The sequence below is a fragment of the Narcine bancroftii genome, chromosome 9 (genome assembly GCF_036971445.1).
Source record: "Narcine bancroftii isolate sNarBan1 chromosome 9, sNarBan1.hap1, whole genome shotgun sequence".
NCBI classification, from domain to species: Eukaryota; Metazoa; Chordata; class Chondrichthyes; order Torpediniformes; family Narcinidae; genus Narcine; species Narcine bancroftii.
The window spans coordinates 55,131,857-55,151,752 of record NC_091477.1 but is presented as its reverse complement, the minus strand read 5'-3'; the positions used below and the strand labels follow the sequence as shown (position 1 = coordinate 55,151,752).

Below are 19,896 nucleotides of genomic sequence, written 5' to 3'. Positions count from 1 at the left end.
GACATCCGGGCATCACGTGGTCCCCAAGTGCAGGTTTCTGAGCCCCAAGCTGGAAGGAAGGGAAAATCCTTCCCCACATCCCCACCCCGACGGTGCCATTTTAGCCGGCTGCCCCGTCGCGTGCTTACAAGCGGAGCTGGTTCGCCTGCCTTTTGGTGAGCCGCTACACCAGCGTATTATATTAATCTCCACATTATCTTTCCAAGTACTAGCTACACATTTTCATGCTACAGACAGCACTAGACGTACAAATGCAATTTGAAATTTATCCAACCCTAGTCTTTTCAAAGAAACCATATACCCCAACAAAAAAAAAATCGATGGGTTTAACAACAATTTAATGTTAAATAATTTTTCCAAAACCAATCTAATTCCTTCCCAATACGGTTGTTCTTTAACACAAGACCAGACAGCATGTAAAAAAGTTCCAGTACATAATCCACATCTAAAACAAGAATCCGAATTACTAAACCCATATTTTTTTAAATTTTTCTGGAGTCAAATATAACTGATGATAAAAATTATAATTAACCATTCCATATCGTACATTTGTTACTTTTATACTATTATGGCACATAGCCTCCCAATTATCTTTGAGAAAAATATAAGTTAAATCACTTTCCCATTTAAGACTAGATTTCTCCCAATCCATTTTATTCATCACATCTTGTAGCAGTTGATACATACCTGAAATAACCTTTCTTAGGTACAGAGGAAATCGAAGACTCAAATTTCGTCAACATGGGTAGATTCATCTCTTTACCATAATTATATTTTATCAAAGCTTCTAAGTTTATACACAAATGAAGAGTTTACAGATATATCAAATTTCTCCCTCAGTCGATTAAAGGAAAGAAACTGGCCTTCTTCAAAACAGTCCTGAACTATCTTAATACCCTTAGAATTCCATCTCTTTAAATGATTATTAAACATTGAAAAAGGAATAAGCTGATTATGATATAATGGGCCTTGGATTGATAATTTACCCTTTGATCCTAAAACCATATTTCGTTTAACCCATATCCTTAGTAAATGTTTTAGTACTGGCATATTACATTCCCGCAATAAAATCCCATTCCATTTAAATATAAACTGGTGTATCTCAACTTCAGATATACAAGCCATTTCCACCTTTGCCCAACTCAGAGGTTGGTCCATATTCATCAATCTACTAACCAATTTTAACTGAGCTGCTTCATAATAATTTTGAAAATGAGGTAACTACATACCTAATGCATATTTCCATGTAAATTTATGCAAAGCTACTCGTGCTAATTTTCCCTTCCATTAAAAACTCCCACACTGCTCTATTCAAATCCCGAAAAAAAAACCTTTGAAAGTAAACATGGTATCGACTGAAACAAATATTGAATTTGAGGAAAAATATTCATTTTGATGTAATTTACTCGACCAATTAATGTTAACGGCAAATGTTTCCATTTAGTCAAATCCATTTTAATCCTTTTTACTAAAGGACCCTAATTTAATTTGTATAAAGATTGATAATCTGCATTTACTACCACCCTTAAATATTTAATTCTATCTGACCACTTTAATTTTATAATGCTTTTATATTCTGAATAATCTCCATCCCCAACTGGCAATATTTCTCTCTTATCCCAATTTACTTTATATCCAGACAACTCCCCAAATTTTAACAAACAATCTTGTAAATATTTCAAAGATTGTTCCGGTTCTGTCAAACATACCAACACATCATCTGCAAACAAATTAATCTTATATTCATCATCCACAATTTTTATTCCTTCTGTCGTATTGTCTGAGCTAACGGTTCGATAGCTAATGCAAATAAGGCTGGTAACAATGGACAACCTTGTCAAGTCGATTGCATCAATTTAAATGGTAAAGAAATTTGGCCATTTGTCACCACCCTAGCAATTGGATTGTATATAAAGCCTTAACCCAACCAATAAAATAAGGGCCAAAATTAAACTTCTCTAACACCTTAAAAAAAATTCCACTCAACCCTATCAAAGGCTTTTTCCGCATCCTGTATAAATGCATTGACCAATGTTATCAATCTGAGGACATTATCAGACGCATTTCTATTTTTAATAAAAACCTGTTTGATCTGAATGTATCAACTGAGGTAAATATTTGGCAAGTCTATTCGCTAACACCTTCGCTATAATTTTATAATCTGCATTTAATAAGGAAATAGGTCTATACGAAGACGCTTTCAACGGGTCCCTATCTTTCTTAGGAATCACAGTAATTATAGCACGAACAAGATTCTGGTAACAACTGCTCCTCAGTTACTTGCTGCAATACATCTCCAAATACAGAAGATAAATTTTCATAAAATACTTTATAAAATTCAACTGAGAATCCATCATGGCAACCTTCCATTCGGCATCTCCTGTATACCCTCTTTAATCTCAAAATCCATGAATGGAGCTTCCAATTCTTTAACCTCCTCCTCCCCTAAAACAGGTAAATTTAATTTAGATAAATAAGATTAAATAGAACCAGTGTCCTGCTTTCCCTCAGAAGTATATAATTTTTAGTAAAATGAATAAAATTGGTCATTAATTTCCTGAGGTTGATAGCAGCCGGGGCAGCCGGCTAAAATGGCACCATCGGGGTGGGGATGTGGGGGAGGATTTTCCCTTCCTTCCAGCTCGGGGCTCAGAAACCCGCACTTGGGGACCACGTGATGCCCGGATGACGTCAGCGCCCTCCAGCGCTGTCCTCAGCCAGGTCCTGGCTGGGAGTATAAGTGCATTAATAGCATTAATAGTTTGAGATGTCTGTTCTGTTTTTAACTTCTTTCTCACCCAATTCATAATAATGTTGCTTAGATCGATAAATCTGCTCTTGATGGTAATCCTGCTTTAACAAGAACCGTATTATGGGAATAAAGTTCAGCTGTTTCTGTGCCCAGACTTGAACTTACATTTTTTTTGAAGGAGAGATGAAAGGAAGAAATCGTTAGCAAAAGATCATCACATTTGTCTTGCTCTCATTACGTCTATATGTCCATTGTTTTGCTTCATACTCCCTCTTTCTCCTAATCTTCATTGTTTATCCTTTATTAATTTCTCTGTGTGTTCTGTTGTTGTTCTTCATTGCATCTCCCACATTATCCAGAAAGGCACTGCAGTCTGTCAAAAGAAATAACTTTGACAATGAGAGGTGGTTCTAGGTTTCATTATTTCAAAGATTATATACTTTGCGGTTTGAGTGTTTATGGAGAAATTACAATGTCTGACAAATTATGCCTTTTGTAGAGCAGAAGCATTTTGCATTTTTAGTTGTGGCAAAGGCATGTTCTCAGGGCACCAGAGACAGGGTCTGCAGATGCCCTTGGAGCATTTTGAAAGGGTGCTAATGATCTATACTATACCTCACCGAGGAGCATCTGTTATTCTGCAATATGCAATTTCTCACTGTGTGACAAGCAGAGATGCAAATAAAAGTTAAATCCAGGTGCTTTAGATAGGTGTTGAGGCTGAGCCAAAAAAAGGCTGTGAAAAGTTGTTGATTGAATGAGGGTGTGTGAGGTCGACTTTCTAACTGAACCTTGTTCACTGGGCTGTCCATCTCCTGATGCAACTCTTCCCTGCTCCTGCCTGGCTGCTGTTGGTTGTTAAAAGTAAGGAAAACACTACGGTCACAGCAAGGTGGATGTACCAGATTGTGTCAGTGGCTGAACTCTTGGCACATCCCTCCCTTACACCCTATCACTGTAACAACTTGGTGGCACAGCGCCAGTGACGTGGGTTCGAATTCCACGCTGTCTTGTACGTTCTCCCATTGTCTGTGTGGGGATTCCTCCAGATGCCGGAGTTTCCTCCCATCATCCAAAAACATGCAAGGTTTGAGGTTAATTTGGGGGTAATTGGACCGCAGGGGTTTAAGTGGCCAGAATTGGCTTCTACCGAGCTGTAAATACATTTTATTTATATATTTTTTTTGTTATTTTATATTTTGGGGTGGCGCAGTTAGCATAGTGGTTATTTAGCACAACATTGTTACAGCGTCTGTGACCAGGGTTCAAATCCGGCACTGTCCGCAAGTTTTTTTTAATTAAACGTACAACATGGTAACAAGCTCTTCCGGCCCACGAGCCGTGGCACCCAAATACCCCAATTAAGCTGCAACCCTGTACATTTTGATGGGTGGGAGGAAACTGGAGAGCCCAGAGGAAACCCACGCAGACACAGGGAGAACATACAAACTCCTTACACACAGCGCAGGATTTGAACCCAGTCACTGGTGCTATAATTTTCTTCCTTTTTCTTTCTTTGGCTTGGCTTCGCGGACGAAGATTTATGGAGGGGTAATGTCCACGTCAGCTGCAAGCTCGATTGTGGCTGACAGGCAGGACAGGACAGGCAGACACGGTTGCAGCGGTTGCAAGGGAAAGTTGGTGGGTTGGAGTTGGGTGTTGGGTTTTTCCTCCTTTGTCTTTGTCAGTGAGGTGGGCTCTGCGGTCTTCTTCAAAGGAGGTTGCTGCCCGCCGAACTGTGAGGCGCCAAGATGCACGGTTTGAGGCGAGATCAGCCCACTGGCGGTGGTCAATGTGGCAGGCACCAAGAGATTTCTTTAGGCAGTCCTTGTACCTCTTCTTTGGTGCACCTCTGTCTCGGTGGCCAGTGGAGAGCTCGCCATATAACACGATCTTGGGAAGGCGATGGTCCTCCATTCTGGAGACGTGACCTACCCAGCGCAGTTGGATCTTCAGCAGCGTGGATTCGATGCTGTCGGCCTCTGCCATCTCGAGTACTTCGATGTTGGAGATGAAGTCGCTCCAATGAATGTTGAGGATGGAGCGGAGACTACGCTGGTGGTAGGTGATGCCGGTAGATGATTCAGAGCCGAACAGGAGTGTGGGTATGACAACGGCTCTGTATATGCTAATCTTTGTGAGGTTTTTCAGTTGGTTAGCGTTACGCTAACTGTGCCGACCTAAGGAGTTTGTGCATTTCCCCCCCACCTTTCCCCACTCCATATCTGTGAGGACAAATTTGGAGTATTTTGTGCAGTGCTGGTCACACAACTACAGAAAAGGAATTAACAAGATTGAAAGTGTGTAGAGTAGAGAAAATTTTCAAGGATGTTGTTGAGACTCCAGGAACTGAGTAATAAAGAGATGTTGGACAGGTTAGCATTTTACTCCCCGGAGTATCGGAGAATGAGGGGATGTACAAAATTATGAGGGGTATGCATAAAGTAAATGTAAGTTGGGTGAGACAAGAACTAGAGGACGTGGGTTAAGGATGAAAGGCGAGATGTTTAAAGGGAACATAAGGGATATCTTCTTCACTCACAGGGTGGTGAGAATGTGGAATGAGTTGCCAGTGGAAGCTTAAGATGCATGCTCAATTTAAAGAGAAATTTGGAGTGATATAGATGGGAAAGGTATGAGGGCTATGTTCTGGGTGTAGGTTGATGGGACTAGGAAGAACAATAGTTGCACAGGGGCAAGATGGGGCGAAAGATAAATTTCTATGCTGAAGTGTTCTCTGGTTCTCATTAAGATGTTTAAATGTTTGATACTGGAGTCCACTTGGGCCTCCTTCGTCTGCTATTCTATAAATTTTAATCAAGAATCTTCTGCAAGCACAGTGTATTATGATTCTCTCAACGAGATTAACATTTATTGGAAGGAAAAAAGGTAGGAATTGCTTTACATCAATCATAAGTTTGTACATGTATTCTGTCCTTGTATTTTTTTTCAAAAAAGTGGAAACCATTAGAAAGAAGTCATTAACAAAATGTGTTCTGAAATGCATCCAAAACAGTCTGGATTGATAAAGTTATCTTCACCCACTATTAGTGATGCTACATATTTAGTTTTTGCTCTCATAATAAATATGTGATCTTTGTGCTACAATGCTCGCTGAATATTCTGAGCATGTCCTGATATGCTTCATATGCTTCAATGAGAAATGAATGCATAGAAATACTGGAGAAACCCAGCAGGTCCCACAGCATCCCCAGGTGGCAAAGATATATAACCAATGTTTTAGGCATGGTGCAATTTTTCATGGAGCTGAGACGAGCAATGATAGACATTGCTTCCTTGAACAGTCAACTTTTCATTTCGATCAATGATATGGACATGAGTTGCATAGCTTTCCACTGAACAGCAAATGTACTGATTACAATATCTGAAATGAGCATGAAAATGTACAAGAGGTAGAAAGTCCAAACCTGGAGCAAAGCCTTTTGAAACTAAATGATTTTACTAAGCAGCTTGGATTTAATAGCAGATAAAGAATTTAATAGGAAACATCATCAGTACAGTCAAAGTTCAAAAGGTTCCTTTATGATTAAAATATTTAACTGTTACCGAACAGCTTGCACCAGATTTCAACCACCTGTTTGAAAAAAGGAAGAGGAACAAAAATAAACTTTGGTCCTATATCAACTAAGAGTGAGGAATAAATAATGAGAAGATGGCAGCGTTTTAAGTAAACATTTGGCATTGAAGAAGGCAAGAGAACCATACTAAAAAGAGTAGATGTGCAAGAACCAAGAGACAGTGAAGGACTTGACATTGGAGAAAAAAAATATTAAGCAAAATAATTAGCTCAATGGCAACCAAATCCATTGGACCCTTGGGTTCCAAGTGAGGACTGACATGACTTTTGTCCATGTCTCCATGACTAAAGAGCCAACTTTCAAAATTTCTTGAATATGAATAAAATATGAAAGTCTAGAACCACTAAACAAACATAACTTTAGCAGCACTTAAAAGTGAACAGGGAGGATTTTCTTCTCTCAGAAGGTTGAGAATCCTGCATCCATATCTTTCTGTAGAACAATTAAATCTAGAGTAATTCAAGGCTAAGACAACCATTCCAAGACTACAAAAAGGGAAATGCTGAGATTAGCATTCAGATCTACCCTGCTCTTAATGAAAGCAAAAAAGACACGAAGGGACCTATTTATTGCACAAGAAAAGATTAGGTCATTGTCGAATTAAAATATTTGTGGAACACAAGCATGCCTTCTGGTGGAATCTCAATGATCATTTAAAACATTGTGGCTTTTAGCGCCCCCCCCCCCCCCCCAAATAAAAGTAAGATTTAAGTATCTCAATGAGAAAGGGTACTGGCTTGTTGGAGGTGCTATCCTTCAGATGCATTGTTGAACTAAATTCTGAAATGTTAATTTTAGCTTTGGTGGCAAAGAACATAGAACAATATAGTACAATACAGACCCTTCGGCCCTCGATGTTGTGATGACCCATATTTTCCATACTTAAAAAAAGTATTAAACCCTCCCTACCCCATAATCCTCTATTTTTCTTTCATTCACATGCCTGTCTAAGAGTCTCTTATATGCCCCTAATCTTTCAGCCTCTGCCACCATCCCTAGCAAAGTGATCCAGACACCCACAACTCTGTGTTTGAAAAAAAAAACTTTCCCTGATGTCTCCCCTAAACTTCCCTCCCCTCACTTTCTACATATGTCCTCTGGTGTTTGCAGATCCTCTGCTGGGAAACAGGCACTGGCGTCCACCCTATTCTATGCCTCTCATAATCTTGTAGATCTCTATCAAGTCTCCCCTCATCCTTCTACACTCCAAAGAGACAAGTCCCTGCTCTGCTAACCTTGCCTCATAAGACTTATTTTCCAATTCAGGTAATATCTTGGTTTTTAGTTTTTAGTTGCCAGCTCTTCAGCGCTTGACGTCCTGTTTTGCGGAAACTGCCAAAATGTTTGGCCTGGAAGTCAGCCTGAAGAAAACTGAGGTCCTCCATCAGCCAGCTCCCCACCATGACTACCAGCCCCCCCACACAAAACTCAAAACGGTCAACCAGTTTACCTATCTCGGCTGCACCATTTCATCAGTTGCAAGGATTGACAACGAGATAGACAACAGACTCGCCAAGGCAAATAGCGCCTTTGGAAGACTACACAAAAGAGTCTGGAAAAACAACCAACTGAAAAACCTCACAAAGATAAGCGTATACAGAGCCGTTGTCATACCCACACTCCTGTTCGGCTCCGAATCATGGGTCCTCTACCGGCATCACCTACGGCTCCTAGAACGCTTCCACCAGCGTTGTCTCCGCTCCATCCTCAACATTCATTGGAGCGCTTTCATCCCTAACGTCGAAGTACTCGAGATGGCAGAGGTCGACAGCATCGAGTCCACGCTGCTGAAGATCCAGCTGCGCTGGGTGGGTCACGTCTCCAGAATGGAGGACCATCGCCTTCCCAAGATTGTGTTATATGGCGAGCTCTCCACTGGCCACCGTGACAGAGGTGCACCAAAGAAAAGGTACAAGGACTGCCTAAAGAAATCTCTTGGTGCCTGCCACATTGACCACCGCCAGTGGGCTGATATCGCCTCAAACCGTGCATCTTGGCGCCTCACAGTTTGGCAGGCAGCAACCTCCTTTGAAGAAGACCGCAGAGCCCACCTCACTGACAAAAGGCAAAGGAGGAAAAACCCAACACCCAACCCCAACCAACCAATTCTCCCCTGCAACCGCTGCAACCGTGTCTGCCTGTCCCACATCGGACTTGTCAGCCACAAACGAGCCTGCAGCTGACGTGGACATTTACCCCCTCCATAAATATTCGTCTGCGAAGCCAAGCCAAAGAAGAAGAATATCTTGGTAAGTCTCCTCTCCATAGCTTCCACATCCTTCCTATAATGAGATAACCAGAACTGAATACATTGCTCTACGTCTCTACGTGTGGTCTTACCAGAGATTATTGTAGAGTTGTAACATGACCTCTCTACTCCTGAACTCAATCCCCCTATTAATGAAGCCCAGTATCCCATAGGGCTTCTTAACTATCTTGTCAACCTGTGCTGCAACCTTGCAGGATGTATGGATTTGAACCCAAGGTCCCTCTGTTCATACTGATACTTCTCGGGCCTTCAGAATTTTAAACACTTGGTGATAAATTATAGTGCAATTTTAGGCAAAAGAGAGCCACAAATCAATGCAGTGTAGGTACTGAATATGTGATAAATTCCGAGGTTTAGTCACAAAAAACTATTCCAATTTTGACAATCATAAAATTTGCACTGAAATGTAAAGGGCAACCGAAAATTGTGGAAAACTTGTTGAGTGCTGACACAGGTCATCCATCAGTTATAAGTTAAAGATCTCATGTGGACATGTTTGTCTAGCTCACTGTGGAAAAAAAATGACAAATCATCCCTAAAGAAATTATGTAACAGAAGAGTTTGCAAACCCAGCTGGATAAACAACTGGCTGGGCTTCTGATATAGATGAGAAAAGGAACAAGGGTGGAAGTAAGCCACAACACTGTATTCCTTCAGCTGTCTATCAAGTACTATCTGTCAGCTGCAGCAACCGATCTCCAGCAGCATCACCAATACAGAGATCTCACTGGTCACAGGCTTGACGTTTGTGGCAAAGTTTAGCAGTGTCTGAATTAGCCACAAGCTCCGTCTTGGAGCTCAAAGGCTGAACCGCCACCACATATTTCTTTCTATCCCTTACACTTCCCCAAATTCAGTTCATGCTAACATGTACAAGTCATCAAAAGAGAGTAAAGCAGCAGTATTAACCACAAACAGATAACTGATTCAACAGAATGAAGAAGACAAATTAACACAGGTGCATTATCGTAGCCTTTAAAAGCAAACAGTCATTGTTCGAGAATTAGATATACATTCAATGTGACCATCACCACCAACCAGGAAAATAAGTTGATATTTGTTGCAAAATTGCCTCACTTTAGCATTTCTTGAGCTTTACCTGAAGGTTTTGTGGTAATACAAATTATTAGCCAGATTGTTTCTTATATAGAAACCCATGTTTATAATGTTTATTCACTCTAACCTACCAACTCCTGCACTCAATATTTTCTTAATGAAGGCCAAAGCACTAAAAGTTCTCTTTACAACTATCTATCTGTGATGCCACTTTTGAAGAATTGTGTGTCTGTATTTCTAGCTGTTCTACCACAGTCTGCAGTGCCCTACTATTTACCGTGTAAGTCTCCCAAATGTCCTCACATTTGTCCAATTTAAATTCCACCTCCCTTTTTGAAGCCCATTTTTCCAGCTAGTCCACATCCTGCTGCAAGGTTTGAAAAACTTCCTCACCATCCACTGCATCTCCAATCTTTGTACATCGGCAAATTTGCTGATCCATTTTCCCACATTATACAGATTATAGCTATAGATGACCAAGCACCCATCACCCAGCACCCATCACTGAGGCACACCACTAGTCATGGGCCTCCAGACAGAGGCAATCCTCTACTAGCGCTTTCTGGTTTCTCACAGAGAGTGAATGTCTAATCCAATTTACTACCTCATCCTGAATACCAAGCAACTGAACACTCTGACCAACCTCCCATATGTGACCTTGTCAAAGGCCTCACTAAAATCCATGTAGATAACATCCACTGTCTTTCCTTCGTCACTTTTTTGTTAACCTCCTCAAAAATAGTCTAAGATCTGATTGGTTGGACATTACCTACCGCACACAAAACCATATGAACTTTTCCTAATCAGTCTTTGTCTAAAGCAAAAGGACTTGGGAGTTGAATTTGGACATTCAGCCAATCATGGCTGAACTACCATTCAAATCATGACTGATATACCTATCCTTTCAATCCCATTCTCCTGTCTTTGTCCTTTCTTTCTGCCTTTCATGCCCAAGGCCCTTCTGGAGCCCTTCCTGCTCTCAGCACCCTCTCTAATCCTGGTTCATTTACCTGGTCCCCATGAGCCAGTCTCCAGCAGCCCACAGCCTATGCAGGTCCTTTGACTGCATGTCACCTACAGCCCACAGCCCGTGTGAGTCCTTTGGCCACAAGTCGCCCACAACCTGCAACTTGTGTGGGTCCTTCTGCCGCTGAGCCCCTCGCTGGTCCTGCCATGGTCACTGTCTAGGGTCTTCTGTGCTTCTCCTTCTCAACAGGAGGTACTCACCCCATTTCTGGTGCTCTGCGTTAGTCCTCCGCTCCCCCTGGAGTCTGCCACCCCTCATGATATGCTGCCCAGCACAAGCACTGCCATCTTGGGCACAGGCCCCATGGTTGCAGGATGTAAAAAGAAAACACTGTTGGCCCCTTTAACAAGCTGTACGAAGCTGTCAGAATTAGGACCAGGGTTGTAGGACTCAGTGGAGCAACGCTGTATCTCTGCTCCCTTTCTCCCAGGTCTGAACCAGTGGCATCACTGCCATTACACCATCTCCAGTAGTGCATCCTTTTTTAAAAAAATACTATTATACTGAATAAAAGGAAACCAATTTTTTGCCACAGTTTTGTCTAAATGACCAATTTCCTCATTGCTATCATTTCTCCTTTTCAGACTCTCCAGTTCCCTTTTGCTAAATATATAGTACTTCATTCAAAATTCTGATTTTTCTCTCTGCCAATTAGTTACCAACTCACCCATAAGTGGAAACAGCTTTCCCTCATTTGCCTTATCAATTTTGAACCTCTCAAAAAAAATTGCACCCTTCATATTCTTAGCTCTAAACAGAACAATGTCTTCTTTCCAGATGAGTAGTTATCAGTTTCTTGTGTCACTTCCAGCCAACCCAGCTTTCACTACATTTCTCTGCCTTTTTTTTTCTTTCTGCACCTCTATTCACAAAGTGCATGCCTCAGACGGAGCTTTGGTTGAGTTCATGTTGCAGTTTTTAAAAAATCTCCCATTTAAAAAAAAACACGATAATGTTCTTGAAGGAATGGAAATCCCAGCTTCTTTCCATCAAGTGAAAGGGATTTATATAATAAAATTATTGGTCCTATAACTTTTTTCCTTTCCTGTGAGGAAATACCCAACTTCCACTTGGCAGCTGACCAATAATTGTGCCTTTGAAACTAGAACCAAGTAGTGTTTGAATCTAAGCTCAGTAAGGGCAGACTTTTCAACAGGTGCTGGAGGGCTTTTATTTCTTTTTCCTTCCCTCTCCCCTCCTCTAGTCTCGGGACTGGTGATAAGCTAACCCTGTACTTCAGAAATCAATCCAGGGATCCTGTGAAAGTATTCAATCAAGAGAGGAAGCTCAGAATGAAGTAACTTCTGTGTTTCAACTATGATTACTTTGGGTTGTGGATACCCAGCCAGTCTGCAGTGCATAATCAATATCGTAAGTTCAAGGTCAAGTTTCTTCTCATCTTACAGCATTTCTCCAGACCATGGTACGCACACACAATACACACTGCATAATAAATCACAGATACCCATAAAAATATAATTTAAAATAAATACATAAATATTTTGGGATGATTTATTCAGTTATCCATCTCACAGTCCATGGAAAAAGTTACTTCCCAGGCTGACTGTTCTAATTTTGATGGTAGTGGGTCAAAGATACTGTGTGCTGGATGGTGGGGCTCCTTAATAATTTTTCGAGCCCTTTTTAAACAATGCTGTCGGAGAATGTCATCAGTAGAGGAAAGGGACATCTCACTGATCTTGGCAGTTTTGATGATCCTCTCTATTGACTTTGGGTCCGACGCTTGGCACCTATATAGCACAAAATGAAGCAGCCAGACAGGACGCTCCTGTAAATGGTAATTGTAGTGCGTTGTTAGCCAGAATCGGGCACACACAAGGTAAAGACTGTAAAACAGGCTTTGATCCACAAAGATTTCCACAGAACCAGGCTGGCTGTGGCTGCAGCAACTCTGAGTGAGGCCTTAGGAGGCCGTCGCAGTCTTATATCCCGGACAGTGATTGACACCTGACCGGGTGGGGCTTGATCCATTCAGGCTGACTGATTGGCAGCCGGCCAGGTGTTGTCCTGTCCCCTTACACTCCTGCAGGTACAGAGGTTTCCCCCTGCAGTAGGCCGGTGGTGTACCACCACAATAATCAAGATGGAGCTGGTAGCTTTGCCCTCCTCAATCTGTTGATGAAGTGCAGGCACTGCTCTGCCTTCTTGACTAATGAGGTGTTATGTGTCCAGGATAAGTTGTCCTTTATTTGCACACCAAGGAACTTTGTGCTTGCTGCTTTCTCCATGATGGAACTGTTGATGTGTCGTAGAGAGTGGTTAATCTTTCTCCTTCTGAAGTCTACAATCCTCTCCTTTGTCCTGTCCATGTTGAGACTTGTTCTCGCACCATTTTACAATCCACTTGACCACCTTCCTATAAGCTGACTCATCATTGTTGCCGGGAGACCAGCTACTGTTGATTCACCCGCAAACGGGATGATTCTGTTCTGAAGCTCCTTATGGTGCAGATAATGTATTCATTGATTGTCACTTTTAAAAAATGTTGTTCCTTATCTTGATGCTGAAATGAAAAGTGATTTGAACCAGAGGCACCACTAACATAGCCCGGTGTCCCCAACATTAAGAGAAAGAGAAGCAAGAGGGAGTCCCTTCAGACACAGATTCTCTTCCTGCGTTCTCGCAGCCTCCGCAACCTCACTGCCTCCTGTCCCATCCATTGATGAACCTGAGCTCAGATCCAAACTCCCAACGTGATCAGGAATCCTTCAGACCCTGAGGCGCATCAGCAACCTTGTTAGTTCTGATACCTGTTCCCATGAGCTAGTCTCCAACAGCCCATGGTCTGCTGTGAGACATTTGGCCAGCCTCTGTCGGCCCTTCAGCCACTGAGTCCATCAATGGACAGCTCCTTTGGTCACCTTCCCTGTAAATTGATACCTAACCAATGTTTCAGGCTTGAGCCCTTCAAGGTATGGAAAAATGTTGGCAGATGTCCGAAAAAAAAAGGGGCAGGAGGTGCATGGTCCCAAAGGCAGGAGGGAGGAGGGAGGGATGGCTCAGCAGCAAGCAGAGGAGGAGAGATGGGTAGGAGAAATGAGAGGAAAGGGGGTGGAGAGCTGAGGGGAGGGAGGGAGAATGGAGAGTAGGTTAGCAGAAACCGGAGAAGTCTAAGGTGTAGCCTTGGTGGTTCCAGTTATGCCTGCCTGTTTCTGGACTTTGTGGAGCAATTCATGCTACAAGCCTACACAGGCAAGGCCCCTCAACTCTTCCTCTGTTCTGTTGATGACTACATCAGGGTTGCCTCCATGAGCTCATCAACTTCATTCACTCTCTGTTACCATCTTGGGAGACAGGTTTCCCACTGACATTTTTACAAAACCACCAACTCCCACAACTACCTCAACTACACCACCCTATCCCGTGCAAGGATTTCATTCCCTTCTCCCAATTTCTCCATCTCTGCCGCATCTGTTCCCAAGAAGAGGTGTTCCGGATCAGATCGTTTAAAATATCCTGCTTCTTCCACAAATGTTGCTTCCCCTCCAACTCCATTAAACAGGGTCCTTTATGTAGCAAAAAGGGAAAGGGGCCGTGGGGTGGAAATGCCCTCACCCGCATTTCCTCCATTTCCCGCTCGTTTGCCCTGGCCCCCCCTCTGCCTCCAGATGTAACAAACACAGGATTCCCCTTGTCCTTACCTACTGTCCCACCAGCCTCCACATCCAACACATTATCCTCTGGAATTTCCATCATTTATAACAGTAAACTACCAAACACTTCTTTTCCTCTTCTCCCCTCTCTGCATTCCATAGGGACCACTCCTTCCATGACTCCCTCATGCACTCATCCCTCTCTACCATTTCCACCTCCCCGGCCCCTTTCCCTGTGGCTGCAGGAGGTGTCACACTTGCATCCACACCTCCTCCCTCACCACAGTCCTCTCTCACACAGTTTGGGGCCCTAAACAAGCCTTTCAAGTCAAGAAACATTTCACTTTTGTATCTGGAGGATTAATTTTCTACGTTTGGTGCTCCTTTCGTGGCCTTCTCTACGTTGAAGAGCCTGGGTGCAGACTGGAAGATTGCTTCACAGAGCACCTTCACTCTGTCTGCACCAGTAACAGGACCTCCCAGAGGCCAACTGGTTCAGTTCTGTGTCCCACTCCCATACTCGCATGTCTCTCCATGGCCTCGTGTATTATCCTACCAAGACCGCCCATAAATTGGAGGAATAATTTGGGCCCATTTTCCATTTTCCATTTGGGCCCTCTCCAACTGGATGGCACAACATCAACTTCTCCGGTTTCTGCTAACCTGGTCTCCTTTCTCCCTCCCTTCCCTTATCCGCTGTCCTCTTTCCCTCAGCTCTCCACCCCCAATTCACCAAGCCATCCTTCCTCCCCCTGCTTGCTGCTGTGCCCTTCTTCCCTTATCCAGCTATTACCTCCTGCCAAAACCCCCTCCCACCTGTACATTTTTGTTCAGACACTTGACATCTTTCCATATCTTGATGAAGGGCTCAAGCCCAAAACATAGGTTATGTACCTTTATCTTTGCTACATAAAGGACCCTGTTTAACCTGCTGAGTTTCTTCAACTTTGTGTTTTCACTTCAACCATGGTGTCTGCAGACTTTCATGTTTTACTTCCCTGTACGGTTGTCTCCTTGGCTTCTCCTCAGCAGGGGACTGTTCTCCCAAATGTGATACCCTGTTGATCCTCCCCCCCACCCCCTAACCCCGGCAATTGCAACCTTTCGTAGCCCACTGCCAAGCATGGGTGCTTCCATCTTGGGCACAGACCTCTGTGTTGTGAAAGACTTAAAAAAAAATTTCCCCATTGGCTCCCTTTCCGGGCCATTGAAAGGCTGTACGGGATAAGCAATGTCATAACCGGGCAGTAGGATTCTGTGGAGGACTGCTGTGTCTGCGTTCTTGAATCCACCACACCGACAATGTTGCCATGACAGCAATTCCACCTGAACTGTCATTGTGCAGTAAGAGACTCGTAGCATTGTACAGCATGGAAACAGGCTCTTTGGCCCACTGCATCTGTGCTGGTCATTTGCTTGTATTAATTCCATATAATTTATCCCCTGCTCATTCAACTACCCTGTCAAGATGCCTGTCAAATTGTGACTGTTCATGTCTCTACCACCTCTTGAGGCAGCATATTTCAGATACCAACTGCTCTTGTGTGAAAAAAATTAGCCCTTAGATCTCCTTTCTTTTTCAATATTTTTATTAACATTGAAATTTTGCATTCAAAAAAACACAGTGCAGATGGATGGATGTTAAAATTTTTTTTAAATACTAGATCTCCTTTGAATTTTCTCTCTCTCTCTCTCTCACCTTGAATAGATGTTCTCTAGTTTTAGACTTCTCCATTGTGGGAAACATACCCCAGCTATCTATCCTTTCTATGAATGACAAATGTACTCAAAGCTGTTCATATCATTGAAGTTACCCACCATAGAAATGTTAAGTCAGCACACAAACAAGTAACTGAATGACAGTTATCGATATTTTCAGATGAATTAGAGAGGGTAGAGATGTGACCACTCAGTGCACATGACTCTGATTTGACAATTATGGATTCTGGTGTTGTTGAATTGGGGAAAGAGGAGAGTGGGTCTGATTCTGGTCCTGACTGACCACTTTCTCACAGGTGGTCACCAAAAAGATTCATACATTTTTTCTTTTCTTTGGCTTGGCTTCGCGGACGAAGATTTATGGAGGGGGTAAAAGTCCACGTCAGCTGCAGGCTCGTTTGTGGCTGACAAGTCCGATGCGGGACAGGCAGACACGGTTGCAGCGGCTGCAGGGGAAAATTGGTTGGTTGGGGTTGGGTGTTGGGTTTTTCCTCCTTTGCCTTTTGTCAGTGAGGTGGGCATATGGAAACCTTGAATAACATTTTTTTCCTTGTCCTCCTTTGCCCACAGGGGTTTTGAAATCAACAGTCAAGCTAATGTTTTGGCTGAGATTATTAACTTTATCAGAGACTTGATGTAGAACCTGGGATTTTTACCAGCTGCTAGTAAAATCATCTCTCATCTACCTTTATAAAATAAATGTGAATGTTGCTGGTAGTTGACTGTGTTTACTAGTCTCCTGATTACCAATATACCGATTATCTGTTCAGCTCCTATTACATGGGTGTGTAGAGTAAATGCTTTCTGTAAAGTAACATGTTTTGTCATATCGACCTGTTGTTGGCTAGGATTAAATGTTCTCATTAACTGAAGAATTTAAACTTTTTTCAATGTTCATTTGATAGGAAAGGCACAATGAGATAAAGGAACTATTCTTTTCTCCAAAACCATTAAGGCACACATGTCAAACTCTGGCCCGATATAATTATATTTGGCCCGCAAGATCATATTAAATATATATTAGAGTTGGCCCGCTGGCCGCCGCGCCAGTATAGTGCATGCACTCTAAAGGTGAAAATGAAGACGCCGGAGGTGTGGAGGGATCTCAGAGTCCCGAATCCCGGGGATCGGAGCGCCGCACTCAGCCCCCCCCCCCGGCTCCCGGACACACAGACGCGGCTGGAGTTGGAGACCATCCTCGCTGGGTCTGCGCTTCAGCGGCGACGCTGGACCGAACGTCTCGTTGGCAATGCCTTCCCCCTCGCTCCGTGCGCAGCAGACCCTGCCTCCCGCTCCTTTTGTTGGAGACAAGCCCGGCACCGTGAGATCGCAGTTTAATCCCTCTCCAACCATGGGAGGGGGGTGGGAGCAACGTGCTCTTCTCAGTCAATTCCTCCACCACCCCGGATGCCGGCGTTTCAACGGGGGGTTCGGGTGCCTTCGTCAGGCGACCGACCTGTTGGTCCAAGACAAGGGGAGAGCGTACAAACTCCACACAGACACCACCTGAACTCGGGTGAACGTGGAGCTGCGACCCCGCATTCCAGATTAGGACTGTGTGTAAGATTGGGAGCAGTGAGACGGAAGCTTATTTTGTTCCTGTGATTTAATCCTTCTTGGGGTGGGGGGGTGGGGTCCATCTCTGACCACTTGCCTAACAATTAACCTAATCAGATGTGGAGTTACTACAATACAACAGTTCTCAACCTTTTTCTTTCCACTCGCGTCCCTGTGCCATTGGTGCTCTGTGATTAGTAAGGGATTGCTTAAGGTGGTCTGTGGGTGGAAAGAAAAAGTTTGAAGACCACTGTTTAATCATTGACTTGTCATGTGCACGGTTTCAGACGCTAAAGGAAATGGGCCAATGACAATGAAAGAGTTTAACCAAAACTATTATTAAACATTTATTTTAATAAGAAAAAGTTTAACATTACATATGTTGAAAGAAGAGAAAACATGCAGATGTTGTTGAAAATTTTCAATAAGTATTTAGTTCGGCCCTCGACTTAGTCCATGTTTTTAATTTTGGCCCTCCGTGAATTTGAGTTTGACACTTCTGCATTAAGGTAAAGGAGGTAATTATACATGTAGTCTTCTGCAGACAGGCAATGATATCTAATGTGAGACCATGCAGAGGTATGCTTCTGCATCTGGTTGTGGGAGGGAGAGGAGGTGGGAGACACGGATTTTATTCTGTCCTCTTGGTTTTATGGTGACAGGGCCCATCATTGGGTTTATCAGTTTGACTTTGAACAGACAGGGTTAGCCCTGAAACTCCCCAAGGCCTAAGATTAAACTGTTAATTTCGACCTTGACAAACTAAACGGTAATATTAGATCTTGAAAACTAAATCCTCATGGCAGAAAACTGGTTGAGCGTCTATTATGTTTAGAGTTTGGATGAAGGACTAATTATATTGGTGTGATTTGCAGTTTCCTGCTGAGATGCTATTTTTTTTTGTTCCTGTCCTTTTCCAAGTACATGCTGCCTGTAATATCTCACCCTTCCTATTACAGGCGGTAAATATTGGACCAACAGCTTCAAACTCTGCACGTCGTTGTCAAGCAAGCTGCTTAGATACTCCATTGTGACTGCATGTATTATGAACAAAATGATGTCTGTTAGTTGACATTCAATAATGTCTTGGGTTAATTAAAATTCCAAGGGTGTTTATTTAACGAGAGACTTTGATGTTCCTCATCTTGTACAAGTTGGCATAGGACATGCATAACCTTTTTGTGCTTTTAGCACCCAGAGTGTTCATAGCATATTAAATAGGCTAGATGCACACAATGCAGAATTAATATGCCTCTGAAAACATTCACAGAAAGGATGTAGGTTTCAAAGTTCAAAATCAAAGTTTAAAGTTCAGATTTATTGTTAGAACACATACATAACATCACATACAACTCTGAGATTCTATTTTTCTGCGGGCCAGGCAGAATTTCTACTTATTGGTAATTCAAGAAAAAGATTCTTATACAAAAAGAGAGAAATGTAAGTGTGGTGCGCTGTTAGACAGAATCAGACACACACAAGGTAAAGACTGTACAACAGGCTTTAATCCACAAAAATTTTCACAGAGCCAGGCTGGGTGTGGTTGCAGCAACTCTGAGTGAGGCCTCGGGAGGCCGGTGCAGGCTTATATCCCGGAGGGTGATTGACACCCAACCGGATCGGGCTTGGTCCATTCAGGCCAACTGATTGACAGCCAGCCAGGTGTTGTCCTGTCCCCTTACAGTCCTGCAGGTACAGAGGTTGCCCCCTGCAGTAGGCCGATGGTGTACCACCACAGTAAGCATAGAAAGAAATGTAAACAAACTGTTCATTACAGGAAAAAATATTCAGTAAACATCCTTAATAAGTTTCTGACTTTGCTGTTTAAGAGTTTGATGATGGAGAGGTAGCAACTGTTTCTGAACCTGATGGTACGAGTCTTTAGTCACCTATACCTCTTTCCTGATGACAGCAGCGAGAACAGAGCCGGTTGGGGTGGATCTTTGATGATTGCCTTTGTTCACTGACAGCAGCATTCCCTGTAGATTTTTCTCAATTTTAGAGAAAATTTTGCCTGTGATGTACTGGGCTGTGTCCACTACCTTTTGTAAGGTTTTCCGCTCAGAGCTATTGATTTCAGGCTGTGATGCAGGCGGTCACCACACTTCCCACAACACATCTTTAGAAGTTTGCCGAGGTTTTTAATGTCATACCCGACTTCTGGTCCTTCAAGATAGTGACTCCCAGGAAGTTAAATTTGCTCACCATCTCCACCTCCGATAACCCAATAATCACCATTAGCTCCTTAGTTTAGTTTTGGTGACATTGATTGAAAGGTTGTTGGTTGTACACCACTCAGCCAA

The 19,896-nt window shown here is 42.9% G+C and overlaps 1 protein-coding gene across 10 annotated transcripts in view; it reads left to right on the top strand.

Annotated features, from left to right (window-relative positions):
• Nucleotides 1-19,896, top strand: part of LOC138743658 (protein FAM53A-like) — a 211,460-nt gene that overhangs the window by 130,241 nt on the left and 61,323 nt on the right. The window contains exons 6-7 of one of the 10 annotated variants that reach the window (XR_011344985.1): nt 11,908-12,074; nt 18,553-18,568. The exons of 6 other annotated variants lie outside the window; for them this stretch is intronic. Coding sequence is in view for 2 of the 4 variants with exons in the window: in XM_069899195.1 (XP_069755296.1) it covers nt 7,637-7,726 (90 nt within the window). In the remaining 2 variants the exon portion in view is untranslated. Of the gene's footprint in view, nt 1-7,636; nt 7,827-11,907; nt 12,075-18,552; nt 18,688-19,896 lie in introns of those variants that run through there. 3 more of the 10 variants (XR_011344984.1, XM_069899196.1, XM_069899195.1) reach the window with 3 other exon arrangements.